Source organism: Papaver somniferum, chromosome 6, assembly GCF_003573695.1.
Source record: "Papaver somniferum cultivar HN1 chromosome 6, ASM357369v1, whole genome shotgun sequence".
In the NCBI taxonomy this organism is placed as follows: domain Eukaryota; kingdom Viridiplantae; phylum Streptophyta; class Magnoliopsida; order Ranunculales; family Papaveraceae; genus Papaver; species Papaver somniferum.
In genome coordinates, this window is record NC_039363.1 from 90568701 (window position 1) to 90584679 (window position 15979).

The 15979-nt window shown below is 36.3% G+C and overlaps 1 protein-coding gene and 1 non-coding gene across 5 annotated transcripts; both read right to left on the reverse strand.

Moving 5' to 3' along the window:
• Positions 1–8410: 8410 nt before the first annotated feature.
• On the reverse strand, positions 8411–11153 carry LOC113288371 (putative clathrin assembly protein At1g03050). 4 transcript variants are annotated; one of them, XM_026537395.1, is made up of 4 exons: positions 10998–11153; positions 10795–10889; positions 9983–10688; positions 8411–9764 (listed from the first exon to the last, which is right to left on the reverse strand). In XM_026537395.1, exons 3-4 carry the CDS (start codon positions 10653–10655, stop codon positions 8620–8622), a joined length of 1818 nt encoding a protein of 605 aa, XP_026393180.1. In that variant the 5' UTR covers positions 10656–10688; positions 10795–10889; positions 10998–11153; the 3' UTR covers positions 8411–8619. The 4 variants fall into 4 exon arrangements, with proteins under 4 accessions (XP_026393180.1, XP_026393178.1, XP_026393179.1 ...); XM_026537393.1 differs by having other exon boundaries at positions 10795–10906; XM_026537394.1 differs by lacking the exon at positions 10795–10889.
• A 192-nt stretch (positions 11154–11345) lies between these two features.
• Positions 11346–11418, reverse strand: TRNAR-UCU. The gene has a single exon. It is a non-coding gene; the product is annotated as a tRNA-Arg (tRNA).
• Positions 11419–15979: the final 4561 nt, after the last annotated feature.

Consider the following 15979-nt stretch of genomic DNA (forward strand, 5'->3'; position numbering starts at 1 on the left):
GAAGCAGGCCACTTGTAAATTTCCATGTTGTATAGAGGTACACTACTCAGTACTGACTTGATTAAAACCAACTTGTCTTGAAAATATAGCATTTTACCCTTCCGCACAGCTAATTTGTCTTGAAGCATTTCTACAATAGTCCATACCATGGATATTGTAACTCTACCTGGAGCAAGCATTACTCCTAGATATTTATCAGGAAATTTAGCTACATCCATATTTAGTCTTCCACTAATTATCTGCTTTTGTGCATTGCTTACTCCATCAATGAAACACTTGCTTTTTACCCTATTAATGCATTTCCCTGAACTAGATTGGTATTGATCAAGCAGTTCCATAAGATTTTGCAGGCTTTTTTTAGATCCATTACAAAATATAAATACATCATCAACAAAGAATAGATGGGTTGGATTAATACCTTTTTTGACTACCATAGGAATGATTTTTTCTTCATGAACCAACTGTGAAATATTTCTTCTTAACACATCTTCCATTAGAATGAATAATAAAGGTGATAATGGATCACCTTGCCTTAAGCCCCTTCCAACTGGAAAAAATACACATGGTCCACCATTCACCATTACAGAAATTCTTGCAGAATTGAGAATAGTTAATAGTCATTGACACCAAGAAGAAGAGAAGCCATATTTAAGTAAAACTTTAACAAGGAACTCCCAGTCCCAGCTGACTGCATCATATGCCTGTGAAATATCTAATTTCGGTCCTACATTGGCCCCTCTTCTTTTTTTCTTCATTTCATTTATCATTTCAGATGCTAACAAAACTTGTTCTTGTATGTTTATCCCTTTGATGTAAGCAGTTTGTTGAGGAGATACAAGATTTCCAATTAGTGTACTCATCCTTGAAGTAATTAGCTTGGTATTAATCTTGAAGCTGGCATTGCTTAACCAAATTGGCCTGAATTGAGCAACAGTTTTTGCACCTTGACATTTTGGCAGAAGAACTAGAAAATTGGAGTTCAAAACTTTAGGTATAAATTTTCTGTTCCAGCAAAATTGAATTGCAGCCACAAGATCATTTTAGATGATATCCCAACAGGTTTTGTAAAATATTCTAGAGTAGCTATCTTGACCAGGTGAGTTGTCTGAGTCTATTGAAAAAACTGTTTCTTTTATCTCTTCAGCTGTAGGAGTAGAGTCAAGCATATGTTGATCTTCAGCAGTAATTAACTGAGGAATTACATCAATTTGTTTACTTCTTTGAACTGAAATCTTTTCTAAAAGAAGTTAACAAGTTCAGATGAGATTTTTTCTTGATCAGTAATGATATTGCCATTTAGATCTTCTAATTCACTTATTTGATTGATGGATTGCTTTATCTTCATATTTCTGTGAAAGAAGTTTGTATTAGCCGAACCTTCTTTGACCCATTTAATCCTTAATTTCTTCCTCAATAAAGTATTATATTGAATTTCTCTTCTTGATAATTCATTTTGAGCTTCCACTAGTGATTTCAGAGCATCTTCATTAAAAGGGTCATCATCTGAGTTTTGCATTGCAGTTTTAAATTTAGCTTCAACTTCTTTTATCTTGACATTAACATTTCCAAATACATTCCAGTTCCAGTCATTTAATCTCTGTTTAAGATTCTTCATTTTCCTCATGAACACAAAAGTTGGATCACCCTGAACTTCATTCATCCAACTGTCTTTAACTACTTGAAGGAACTCTGGATGTTGTATCCACATTTTTTGAAACTTTTTAGGTGCATTTTTTGGTTTTGGAATACTTACACAACCCCCTAACAAAGGAGCATGATCTGAGACCATTCTTACACCTACTTTATATCCCCAATCACCATAAATTTGAAGCCATTTCTGATTAAACACCACTATATCTAGATTACAAAAAATTCTCTTTTTTCCACGCTGACAATTAGACCGAGAAAATTCCAAACCTGTCTTAGGAGCTTGTTTAAGCTCACAATTATTCAAGCAATTTGTGAAATCCAATAAAATAATTTTATTAGGAGCTCTAACACCTACTTTCTCTGCAATAGAGGTTATAGCATTAAAGTCACCTAAGACAATCTATGGCTTTTGAAATTCACTAATTATTTCCATTTCAGACCAAAGAAATTTTCTTTGAGTAATTCCAACATGAGCATAAACTCCAGAGACTAAGACTTCTCCCATACTAACAGTGATCATTTGACTTGACATAGAGATAACTTGAGGAGTTGAAATATATTCCAGAATAACCATGTGTTTCCTTTTGAATTTGAAGAAGTAGAATTGTGAATTACCATACTTTCTATACCTGGCAGATTTAACTTTTTGCAAAATGAAGCATTACAAAAAACTTTTGGTTCAACTATCCATACTAGTGCAGGACTAAATTGTTTAACATAAGACCTTAATTTTTCTTGGGACCTTGGTCTTCTAAGGCCCCTTATATTCCAATGTATGATTTTCATTGATTGGATTGAGGGTTTTTATCCCCTTTTCCAGGATTTTTCCTAAAATTGTATTTAACTGGGACTATTTTACTAACCTTTTGCTGCTATGGAGTTTTGGAAAAAGAAGTACTTGCTGAATTATTCTTTCCTGATGCATTATCAACCACCATTTATTTTTCTACTATTTTGTCCCAAGATGTAACTAGAATAGCTTCTTATGCCACATTTCCATTACTTCCATTAACAAATTTGAAAACATTGTTTTGCACTGAATTCTGTTCTGCTACTTCCAAAAAAATTTGTACTTCCATAATAACAGACTCTTCTTCTGACTGTTCATTCACCAGAGAATCAAACCTGCCAGTCTTATGAGAAACAATTTCTACTAATTAAATAATAATTGTTGTTGTATCAATTGAATTTACTGGTGAGTCTTCCTCTCTGGCAGCAGGATCACATATATCAAAAGGAACATCATCTGATTTGTTTTTGTGTGAAACTGCTCTGTAAGAAGGAGTAGGAGTTTTGTTTTTATTCCTTTCCACATAACACTCGGTAATTAAGTGACCAACTATTTTGCAGGTGGTGCAAAACTTTGGACAATCATGAACCAATACTTCCTGGAAGAAACCTCCATATTTTGTGTTAATCCAAATTTTGCTAGGTATTGATTGAGCAAAGTCCACCTCAACCAATACATTAACATAATACCCAATTTCACATTTTGTAGTAGCAACATCAATCTTGATTGGAGTTCTAATTTCCTTACAGATCTCAAATAAAAAAAATTCTTTCCAGAACTCAAGTCCTAAACCTGGGAATCGAATCCATACTTGAGCTTTAGAACTTCTGACATTTGCAGGACGAAAGTTTGATACCCAGTTTCTAACTCTGAGAATTTGATAATTGACCTCCCATTGCCCATCTTTGCTATAATTTCGATCAGCTTCATTATCTAATTTGATGGTGAAAAAACCTTTACCTAACGGAATGAGTTTACAATCCCCAACGAGTTTACACTGCTGCTTGAGAATCATAGAAGCATCAATAAACTTGTATTTTGTAAATTTAATCTTCCAATAAGTGAAAACTTCCAAGGATTTAAAGCTTCTTCAAATAAATCATCGGGTAAATTTATTGATGAAACATTTTTTTCAACTGAAAATCCTAATTTTTCACTTTGATATTCATTAATTGGAGTGATTTTAGGACCAGAATCACTTAATTAAATGCTACTAATCATGGAGAATCAGAAAACAAGAAAAATAATGAATCAACACCTGAATTAATGAACGCTGAAGAACGAAAAATTTCTAGTTGGTGATGACAGCCTTCGTTTTGTCTATGATCCCAACATTACTAATGTCTTAGAAGTCACTTATTGTGATTTCAAATCATGTAATCCAACATCTCCACTCGCCACCTACAACACCGGGAACGACACTGTTCCAATAACAAAAGAAGGCCACCATCATTTCATCAGTGCAATCTTGTTGACTGTAGGAATGGCTTCATGCTCGATATTCAGGCTACAAATTCATCACTAGTTAGGTTTTGGCGTTTAGGAGGCCCAACCTACGACGCCAATGGCTATGGCAAGATACCCAAATTTGAAGATGCACCTACTGAAGGAGCAAACACGACTGAAGACATGTCATGTGATTCAGATTCATCTACAGGAGGAGAGGCAGCAGCTTCAACTCCAACTATGTCACCCACTTCTTCTACCGAGGCTGCAGGAGGGGAAGCCAAAAATGTTACAATGTCGCCTAATTCTCGTGCTACATCTTCTCCTGCATCTAAATTTTGTTCCAGCAGTCTTTTTGTAGCCTTACCTGCGGCTCTAACTGTTTTTGTGTTAGGTTTTGTTTATTAGTGTTGCAACTGGAATTTATTTATTTTTTTAAGAAATGTGTAGCGACTCTTTGATCAAAATTTAAATGGAATTTATTTATTTATTTATATAAGTTTTGATATATTATTTTGTTTACAAAACTGGAACTGATTTGTAACTCTAGTATCAAACAGTCCTTAACGACACCCAAGTACATGATTCTCTTGTATGTTGAGAAAAGGATGCATGTCCTGAACCAGTTGATGCTAAGAGGACAACTTGTCCATATATAACTCGTGGGAATTATATAATTGCCCTCAATTCTGAAGGGCTTCACAAATATCCTTGTCCTATAATAAAAATACCCCTCTCCATCCAAACCCCATCAGAGATCCATTAAGGATTATGCAAAATTACAAATTTACCCTCATATTGATTAGGTTTTTAAAGAAAAACGTTTTCATTTTTCAGATCAACTTTTCATCTTCATCGTACCCACCTCAACTCCATCTCCACCTCCACTAATCCCGCCACCAGTTTTATCATCACCTCTTATATTTCCCCCAAATCCACCACCACCACCGCCAGTTCTATCACCACCACCTCCTAAACAATCTATGTAGATCAATGAATCAACGGGAACTTCTGCAACTACCACCATCATCTCTGTCGCCGCCATCGCTACCACCACGTCCTCCACCATTAACTGCAGATCTATCAATATAATTGATTTCGATTTTGTCCCTGACGGATTAGTAATGTTTTCAAGAAAAATCACTCAATATTTTTTAAATTCAGATCTCACAATCGAATCTGCACCACCATCATTTTCATTGCAGCCACTAGCACTAACACCATCATCTGTATCTTCGACGCCATCACCATTAATTACCACCACCACCATCACCATCTCTATCTCGATCTCCTCATTTTTGTTTATTTTTCAGATCTGGGAAATTAGTGATATGGTATGAATATCGATTTTTTGAAGATAAATAGATGTTATCTTAATACGAATCGACGTGAAGATTAAATGGAAAGGTGAACAATCAATTTAATTTTTAAACCTTGTGATTTTGATTTTGATTCAGCGAGATCAATGATTTGTATATGATTGTGTTTCAATTGTTTACTGGTAATAATTTAGGTGATTTTGTGTTTATTTTTGGTGGTGTACTAGTGGTAGTGTATGTTGTTGTAGTGGTGGTGGTGGTGATTTGTGGCAGGTGTAGTTGTAGTGGTCTTCAGTTTTTTTATGGATCAAATCCTGTTGTTGATCCCATTTATGGAATCAACTCCTCTTGTTGATCCCATTTATGGAATCAACTCCTGTTGTTGACAACATTTTTTATGGGATCAAATACTGACTCCTATTGTTTGATGTGGTGATGGATGATGTTATAGTGGAGATGATGGTAGTGGTGGTTGTGAAGGTGCTGGTGGTGGCTTTTGTTGGTATTGTGGAATCAACAATGGAGTTTGATTTATTTTGCAACTATTTTGGCTTCAGGAGCAGACATGGGAACTACTACATTGGGGATTATGTATGTATTAGGTACTGAAATCACCAACAATGCATGATATTGATAATTTATGGGATCAACTCCTACTGTTGATACCATTTTTAAGGGATCAACTACTGTTGTTGACACCACTTATGGGATCAACTCTTGTTGTTGACACCGTTTTTATGGGATCAACTACTCTTGTTGATATCATTTCCTTAGATTAGTATAATTATGCCATACATTCTGATTTTTTTTATGAATGTTTTTCTTGTGTTTCTCAAGGATATGTCAGTTTGCAGGTTCCAGGTTTATTAGTTTTTACAGGAAACATACTTATATAAATATGTTGATCTCATTTTTTGTGGATCAACTTCCATTGTTGATCCCACTTAAAGGGATCAACTTTTATTGTTGACCCATTCACTGGGATCAAATTTGATTGTTGACACAATAAAAGAACCGGAATATGTATTCGTAAACTTATTTTTGAACTTTTATTTTTTGGATCAACTTCGGTTGTTGAGGCCAAATTTTAACGGCGGTGGTGGTGACGGCGGCGGCGGAAACAGCGGCGACGGCAACAACGGCGACAACAGCAGTGACAACAATGACAATGATGGTGGTGGTGGTGAAATATTAGTGGTGGTTGTGGTGGTGGATTGGTGGTGGTGGCGGTGCTGGTGGTGGTGGAATGGCGGTGGTGGTAGTGGCTGTGAAATAAGAAAAAAAGTTGTTAATGGATAAGATAAGGTTTGTAAATGAAAATAATTATAAGTGAGGATATTAATATAATGTATATTTTAATGGATAATTTTTTTTTAAATGATAGGGATATTTTTATTGTTTATATTTATTGGATGTCAAAACTAAACGTATTTTATTAATATACCCATATAACTCTCTATCCTCGACAATGTACTGGAATCTGTATTAGAAATTAGACAACCAACATTAGTGTCTTAGGTAGTCCAAAAAATCGATGAGCACAAACAGGGCATTTGGTCTAGTAGGGTGCGACAGGTGCCGATTTCAGTTCTCGGAATGCCCCCATTGTTTGTTTGTTTTTTTTTTGTTTTTTTACAGTGACTTTTTAGTCGATTGGGTCAAACGTATGCACTGTTCTTGTGTTGCGTTTCACTTTTTATGTTACGTAGACCTCCTACTTTCCAACTTAGACGCACTGTTAAAAGAAGCGTCTATACAACAGAGAATATGCATACGTATAGTTTAATTCACGTAACCCACCAAGCTTGCCCTTATCAGTGGTAGAGCGTCAGTCTTGTAAACTGAAGGTCCGCAGTTCAATCCTGCGTGAGGGCAGCATTTTTACTTTTTTCTGTTTTTGTGCAAGACAAGACTAGCTAGTATCCTATATATTCCAATTCCTAGCACAAATTTATAGTCCCACAACGATTAATTAGAAACAAAATTTTCTGTTTAAATACCGTCTGCAAGTCAGTTACTATTGAGCAATGATATGACAAGCACGATGTGGATAGGGTTCCCGTAATCTTCAGATTTTTTCTCTGAAGAAAATGTGCAAATATGAGCTCATTCTTTTTTTGATATTTTTTTGCTCATGGCACTGCAAGATTATTTATCTTGTTTTCCTTTTTTCGACATGGGTTTAAACACCAAGTTCTTGTTTTCCTTTGTACTTTTGGCAGTCGCGGTTCCTTTAGTGGGGAATGTTGTTGTTTGGAATGTTGGTGATGATGCTGGTTGGTCCGGTCAGGCTCAATTTGATTACCATTATTGGGCTTGGGACCAGTTTTTGTTGTTGGTGATGACAATCTTTGATTTTTCTATGATCCCAACACCACTAATGACGTGATTTCAAATCATGTAATCCATCATCGCCACTCGCTACCTACAACACCGGGAACATGTAAACACATGAATTTGATAGCATGGGTGTGCCCGTAGTAAAGAGATGTTGTATAATAAATCTCGTTGTAAGGAGATTGTCCACTTGAGGTGTACATGTAAGCCAACTTTTTCTATAAAAAGAGGTTTTCCAAGAAGAAAGAGGGGAGAGCTAGTAGGATATCTTAGAAGAAAGAGAAAGAATTTTCCAGAGAATATTATTGTGTATTGGGATTACTCTCCGCATTACCCTATAATAATTTATTAAGGGTGTTTACAGAACGATACAGTTCCAATAACAAAACTCCACCAGTATTTCATCACTGGTAATCCTGTTGACTGCAACAACGACCTCAAGGTTGATATTACAGCTTATGTTAGGTTTTGGCGGTCCGGCCCCACCTACGGCCCCGACGGCTATGTCAACGTACCCAAATTTGAAGATACACCTACTGAAGGCACAAACACGGCTGAAGACATGTCATGCGATTCAGATTCATCGAAGGGGCAGCAGCTTCGACTCCAGCTATGTGCCTACTTCTACATAGGAAGAAGGGGAAGCCAAGACTCGAAATATATCGCCTAATTTCACTACTTCTATGCCTTAGGAATTCAAATTTCTGCATCTAAATTTTTCTTGCAACTTTATTCTAGTCTTAGCCGCAGGTCTAGTACTTGTTCCTGCATTAGGTTTTGTTTATTAGTTTTGGAATTTTAATTTATGATTTTTTTCTTCAGAAATTGGTAATGGCACTTTGATTCAAATTTCAATGGAATATGTTAATTACTTTATAAGTTTTGATGCCATATACAGAGATTGGTGGTATTTCTTGGAACTTTTTTTTTCTTTCTGGAGACGAACTACAGCACTGCATGAGTTTATGAAATTTACAGTACAAACTTATATTATCTACATCCAGTTGAAACGGAAACCTTGTATGTCATGCCCAAAATTACAATTATAAAAACACAAGAATCTACCACAAATGCGCTCTATGTGTAACTTCCGGTGGCATAGTAGCCAGGTTGCTTTGTGTTTGTAATTCCATTAATATGGCCTTGCATCCCATTCGCGCCATATTGTTGCCACATTAACTGTTCCTCCACCAAAAGTTTCTGTTTCTTTTCCATCTCTGACATCTGCACATAAGAAGGTGGTGCAACCGATGTTGACGCTGCAAACGGATCTACCCACGGACTCCCCGTTGTTGTTGAGCCTTCGTTTGGCGTTGAAGAAGATGGTAATGCTAACATCACTGGCTGTTTCGGGTCTACTGGCCGTAACGCAACACTGCTCGCACTTCCTGTATCTGTTGCGTGACTTAACGGTGCCATTATTGATTGTTGATACATGCCATCAAGAACTAACAGATCAAAACCACCTCCAAAAGTAGCTTGTTGGTTAGATAAGTGACTTGCCGATTCAACCAAAGCTGTTTCCCAGTCACCGCCAGAATCTTCTTCGAATGCTGTCCATGCAGAACCGCTAGTTGTTGCGTTGGTAGGCACTTCTGTAGACCAGCCATCAAATAATGCTAAGGCTAATTTGTTAACTTGTTCTTCACTTCTAGCCATGGTTTCATCGTCGAATAAATTCAACAAATCAGCTTCTTTTTGGTCTTCATCTTCTTTCTTGCATTCTACTAATTGTTTGTCTTCATTTTCACCTTCTTCTTCAGCCTTTTCTGCATCAGAACCTTCTGGTGGTGGCAATGCTTTGATTTCGTTCGGGTCTTCTTCGTCACCTTTTTCACCATCTTCTTGATTAGTAGGTGCCTGTTTCATGCTTTCTTGCCTCTTGCTCATAGCTCTCTTGTAAATTACCAAGTTCGATTTTTCTCGAATGAATTCCTCCATGATCTCCAACTTTTGGTGTGTGATTTTCTCAATTTCTGGGTAATCTCCAGAACGAGCGATCCCCATAGACTTGCACCATTCGTAAAAAACATCAAGGTCTTCAAATTGTTTCCCTATACGGGTAAAGAGCTCGTGCACTCTTGTGCATACAGGGACGTCTAGTTCCATGAACTGTTCAACGAAAAAGCAAACTATTTTGGCCAAGTCGAAGTATATCTGGAAACTCTCTTTCACCAGAGGATATAATGCGATAATCACCATTCGGTTACATTTCGCCTCACCTGCATGCATATACGTACGTAAAACCATAAGAATAAGATTTTGGTGATTATACACAGCAGAAACTCTATTAATTAATTCTCGATTATTTAATAATACTTCTAAAATAACATAATTCTCTGATCTCAATTAGGCTTACAAAAGTTAAATTTTGCTTGTCCCATGGGCATTAATTTATAGAGTTCCAACTGTATTGCAGATATTTGTGAAGTGTACTTACCTGTGGGGCGACATGCAAGGAACCGTTCAAGGACAAGCTGAAGGCGTTCAGCTCTATTAAATACACGTTCCAGCTTCTTCTTAGTATCCTTTTCCGTAGTTACGCTTGACAAATCTTCTTCTTTAACTTCTTGAGGACCATCTTTCGCTTCTCCTTCAACATTAGGAATACTAGCTTGACTACGTCTTCGTCTACTCTGCATTCGGTACTCCAAACGTTCATCCAAATACAATCCATACGTACGTACAAATGAAGAAAAATCCCAAGATCCAGAGGACGAAGCGGTATCACGAAAATCAGACAAATTAAGCAACCGGCATCCTCGCCTAGTCGCGATATAGATTTCTTGCTCATAAGCTGAATCACCCTCAGAAACAAGTCGATGGATCAACATTAGGGTTTTTAACGCTACGACCCAATTCTTAGTTTTGCTGAGTCTTCTTGATAGAGTGTGAACGCATGCACTGACATATGCACGAGAGTAACAAGTTAAGCTTAATATCTCTCGGACATGTCTTTCATCAGCCGGGCATTCTTCATGTCTTGTTGCTTTGACAATTGCAACATCAATATCTGCTAAAACTGTGTCATCATTGCTGACCTTGGCTAGGCTTATGCTTGTTTGGTCCTTCACCGCCCCTAGAGCTTTCACAATTTTGCTTTGTCCACCCATTGATAGGTGATACGCGCGCAGAGATGAAGATTACTGTCAAAATGGGATATAAAAACGCAAATGTTCAGCATTTAACATGGGGAAAACAAATAATGCAACATGTTATTGCAAAAAATTTGCAGCTTTCTCAAAAACTCACAAAAATTTGCTGTTAGATTAAAATCAGTGATTTTAAATCACTAATCTAAAATTACTGCGAATTTTCTCCAGACTTTGTATTTGCCATGCTGCATACTGCATGCCAAGAAAGGCTTATATACCAAATTCAAATGCAGATCTCCGTCAGACAATGTAAAAAATAATAATTGTCATATTGAAGGAAGAAGCAGAAGCAAATCCCACCTGGCCTGAATGTGGTGTTTGTGAATTCCTGAATACCTTGTTGTTTTGCGATGAAGAATTTATATGAAACAAAGAAAAGGGAGAGAAAGAAGAAAAGAAAGCTTTACAGAATGTAAAGCTTTACAGAATGTAAAGCTTTCTTTTCTTCTTTGATGTTCGTCTGTGAACCAAAAATTAAGCATGTCAAAATATGAAGCGACTCCTAATATAAGCCCGTTTCTAGCCTATTGTTAAGTTAAGTTACAACTCATTGGACACTAATTATCCACGTGTTTATATTCCCAAACCAACAATTTGGCATCTCTTGTTTAAGGTGTAAGATTGAATGCATGGCAAAAAAAAAAAGGACACACCCGGTGGGACTCGAACCCACAATCGCCTGATTAGAAGTCAGACGCCTTATCCATTAGGCCACGGGTGCCAGTTTGGCTCAAAATTGCTCAGCTTCTCTCAGATAAAAGACAAAGCTTGGCGAAAAGGTTCTATCCACGTTCTGGTTTTTCCTCGAGCTATTGCACAAGTAAACGTTGAAGATGGACTTTGATCCATGCTCTGCTCTTTCAAGTTCAAAGAAGGTTTTTCAGAAGATTTGTGCCACATGAGTATATCTTCAAGATATGGATTTCGAAAACACTTAACATGGAGCAATTTTTACGGTTTAAATGTGGACCAATAAAATCCAGTCATCCAAAACATTTTTGAAGGTCCTACTCGCATAGATCTCAGTGGTGGAGGGGATTAGTCCACATTTTGACCATCTATTTGGTCAATCCCTGGACGTAAGTTCCATGGAAAACTTTAAGTCTTTACTCTCTTGGCAATTTTTTGGGGTCATGGGCACATTCCAAACAATAATTATTGGGCAAAGAAACACATTTGAGTCACAAGAAGGATTTTTTGTCATTTGAACAATTCTCTTAAAGCACATTTGGATTCATTATGGCTAAGCTAAAAGTGTTCATATGGTTAATTTCGGTTAACTGTTATTGAGCCAACTTGTTATACACGTTTAGGTACAGTTCATCCATATCTAAATATAGGTATATCTCATTTGTGTCTATCAAGATAATACCATCTAACGGTGGAGATTGATTGCTTATTTTCTAAGCAGACTTAGCTTGAATCTTAAATCAGGAGTTCATCTAACGATGAATATTAATTGCTTTGTTACTAAGCTATCTTAGCTTTGATTATAAGCAACCCTGAATTGAAAGACTGTATAAGGGAGAACTCTAGCATCTGGGAAACCTAATCCCGACACTCTTGTATTTCCTAGTTGAAAACTAGAGTCAATTCTCCATCAACCTAGGTTTCCGGTTCTTCTGAGAACCATTACTAGAATTAACGACTTGGAGACTTTATTTGGGATTCGTGAAGCCAGGTCCAACTATTTTCTCTGTCGTTGTGTATCCTGATCTTTTTTTTTATCTTATTGAGTTTAATCTTCTCTAAGATTTTCTCGAGATTTATCTCCGATATGTAAGATATAAAAATTAATCACAACAGTTTCTTCGTCTCAGACTCTTGTGATTCCTCAATAACTTCTTATGTTAATCGATTAGGTTATTTCTAGGTAACTAATATTTCTAGGCTGTTCTTCGGGAGTATAAGACCGGATTATTAGTTTAGTTTCTGTTCACCTTGATCTTCATCTTAAGACGGAAACAACAAATAGAATAGACTTATCCGTGGGAGACAAATTTGTTTATAAGTCTTCGACTTTGGGTCGTAGAAACTTCTAGGATGTAAAGGATGTCAGTTTTGGGAATCAAATGAGCAGGATCTTGCGAGATTCAAGAGGCGTGAGTGTAGCGCCCCCTAAGCTAGCAGCTGATTAATCCAAGAAATTAACTAAATAAAGAGGCACTAAGAAACTAAAACATGCACTTAAGCATTCAATTAAGAAATGCGATACATAACTTAACCCAAAACTAACCCGCTATGATATATATATACAAGAAATCCTCTCAAATGATGGTTCACAAATACAATATGAAATATAATAAACATAATAGAAGTTAACCAACTAACGATAAAAACCCGTGAAGCTTTCGCTGCGCAACTCCGATCTGTCTCTGAAACTGAAAGTGGGAATGGGTGAGCACATCATTCCTAAAATGGGTGCCCAGCAGGAATAACATTTAACTTTCAAGTAAGCATGCCGAGATTTGGAAAACAATAATGTTTTCCCTAACATTAAAAAGTCACCAAGTCACTGAAATAAACAAACATGTATATGGACAAACTCCTTCTTCAAATAGTGTATAATATTCGTGCTAACAACACTAAACAACTATTGATATCACCAAGACCATGATGACCCACTCTAAGCATAAAAACAGAATTCATGTAGGTATAAATGTGAAGGAGCGTATCCTATATACTACAAGTGGAAATTCTCATTTCCCATAACAATTCATAATGACAAACAAAACATTGCAAGTCCTTTCTAAATCGTGGAAAGATTCACAGAATCAACAGAATTATCATAATGCAATTTAAACAAAGCATGGAATGCACGGACAGACAATGCATGAGTTTGTTAAGAATAAACTTTTGTAAAAGCAACAATAATGGTTACAAAAGAGTCAAATGTATTCCCACCTCTTTTGATGACAAGCCACGCCTACCTCGAGATCCACGATCCACTGGTTCATCCTTTGAATCGATCGTTGTTAATATAGACTAACTCTTAATCACACAAGAAGTCTAAGAATCTATCCAAAAGGCTCACACATGAATCATACAAGTCTTTCTAATGATTCTAGGATCATTTAAGGTTCTACATCTTTTATTTATCTATATTTAGCATAGCTAAGGTTTACAAATTGATTTGGGTTGGTACTATAGTCCATTAGATAAGTCTTGTGAACATCTATAACTTTGTAGAAGGAACCAAATGCTAATTCAGACCACAAAGGTCCAATACATACTCATTAGGAAAACCGTCTACAAGCCCAAGCCCAACAAAGAGGCCCGTTAAACTAAGGCCTAATCCATCTGAGAAACCCTAATTCATTGATTCAATGAATAATTCTTCTTCCTTGTTCTCAATAATGGAAACCCATCATCTAAAACTCGGTTTCATCCTCAACCTCTCACAAATTCAATCCTCTCCAGAAACCCTAATTTAATCTTCTTCAATTCGCCACTTCTTTTAATTCAAAACCTACCACACCACAATCATCACCACCAGAAACCCAACCTTGATCTTTCCACTCTTGATTCGATCTCAGAATCCTCATGCAGAATCGCCGGAGCGACGAACAGAAGTAGAAGAAGAAAAAGAAGAAAGAGGAAAAAGAAAGAAGAATGAAAAAGGATAAGAAAAAGAATGAGAGTTTATCCTCTCGGTGAGGGGATAAGGCCGACCAATATTTCTAAAGGCACTCGACCAAAAATAAGAGTAGCCCGGTCAGCTAAACTGCAAAAGACTATTTTACCCTTCAACAAGTCTGATGAAATCTTCTTCGTATGATATCCAAATGACACGTTCGACCATACTTTTCCACGTAACTTTTAGAGATCTATCCAACGGTGCTAGTTTCGTATCTAAATCGTTGTTAGATTAATTTCTACTAATTAAAGTTCGTGTTAAACTAATCGAGTTATTAGCAGCTAAGACGTCTCTTGACTAGTCTAATAACGTTGACGAGCTTGGAGGTCTTTACAGTGAGGAACGCGGTTGTACCTTGATTCATATGAGACTTGTTTAGGGATCAACTACATTCAAGTGCGAAGTTAACTTGTAGTAGGCTAGAGTATGTAGCTGCTTAATACAGTGTGGTGTTCAAGGCTGGACTAGGTCCCGGAGTTTTTTTGCATTTGCGATTTCCTCGTTAACAAAATTTCTGGTGTCTGTGTTATTTCTTTTCCGCATTATATTTTCTTTATATAATTTTCTTTATATAATTGATGAATCCGACCTTGTTTGTTGGGAAGGACTTGATTGACACTCGGGCATTGGTCTTTGGTACCATCCGAGTTATTCTCATAACAATCAGGTTCATAGATTTGTATTTGTTTGATCTACAGATTGTGTTGAGAAGAGATAAAGCTCTTTAATATATATCCTGATTGAGTCTCAGTAACTTGGTTTTCTCAGAACTATATTGGAGCTTAGTCCATACAAATTGCCGAACGAAATAGTTGGGTGTGGTTGTTGTACCCCATGTTTTCGGAAAATTTGAAAATGAAATAATACAAGAAGAGAAGAACTCTCCCCAAATTTAAGAAAAACCTTTTTGTGTTACAGAATTTGGTGCAACGACGAGAAATAAAGTAAAAATCTCACCTTTATATCTGAACTGATTGCCATCGAGTTTTGATTTAATTGAATTTGATTATTATAATGTACGTTGAGTTGGGTCAGGAATAAAAAAATTCAATTTTTTTAATGTACGTTAAGTTGGGTCAGGAATAAAAAAATTCTATTGTTCTTTAACAATTGCCTCACAGTTAAGGTGGGCAAATGAGTGAATTAAGATTGTTCACATTTTATATTCACCTTTTCTCGATATTCTGGTAGTTAAATTAGAACGCGCAATCGGGGATACCTTTAATTAATTGGGGATATAGAAAAAAGAAAAAAACGAGATTTAAATAGTAAATCAAGGTCACCCGCTATCCGGATAATTTATATAATTCATAATCTACCCCTTACTAATCATGTGTTATTGGTTAAATATAATTAGTTAAGTTAATAGATTAGTTTGATAATCATTAGAATAAATCGTCATCATTGAATTTATTGATGCAACAACATGAAATCAAGATATTTATGATCATGAAGGTTTAGGTGAAGATCCAACCCAGAAAAGTAAACAAGATGAACATATAAGTGCTCCAATTACTCATATATAGGTATTAATGTATTGAAATTTGATTTTTGTTTCATTGTTTCGCCTGAAAAACTTAGTGTCGGTATGGTAAAAGTATGAATACCATGCCGACAGTGACCAAATCGGCATGGTATTCATACT

Excerpts from the sequence above, each read along its gene's own strand:
- LOC113288371 (XM_026537394.1), bottom strand. The coding sequence starts at position 10,655 with ATGGGTGGACAAAGCAAAATTGTGAAAGCTCTAGGGGCGGTGAAGGAC. Across the intron at positions 9,765-9,982 it reads CCTTGCATGTCGCCCCACAG|GTGAGGCGAAATGTAACCGA; the intron begins GTAAGTACACTT and ends ATATGCATGCAG.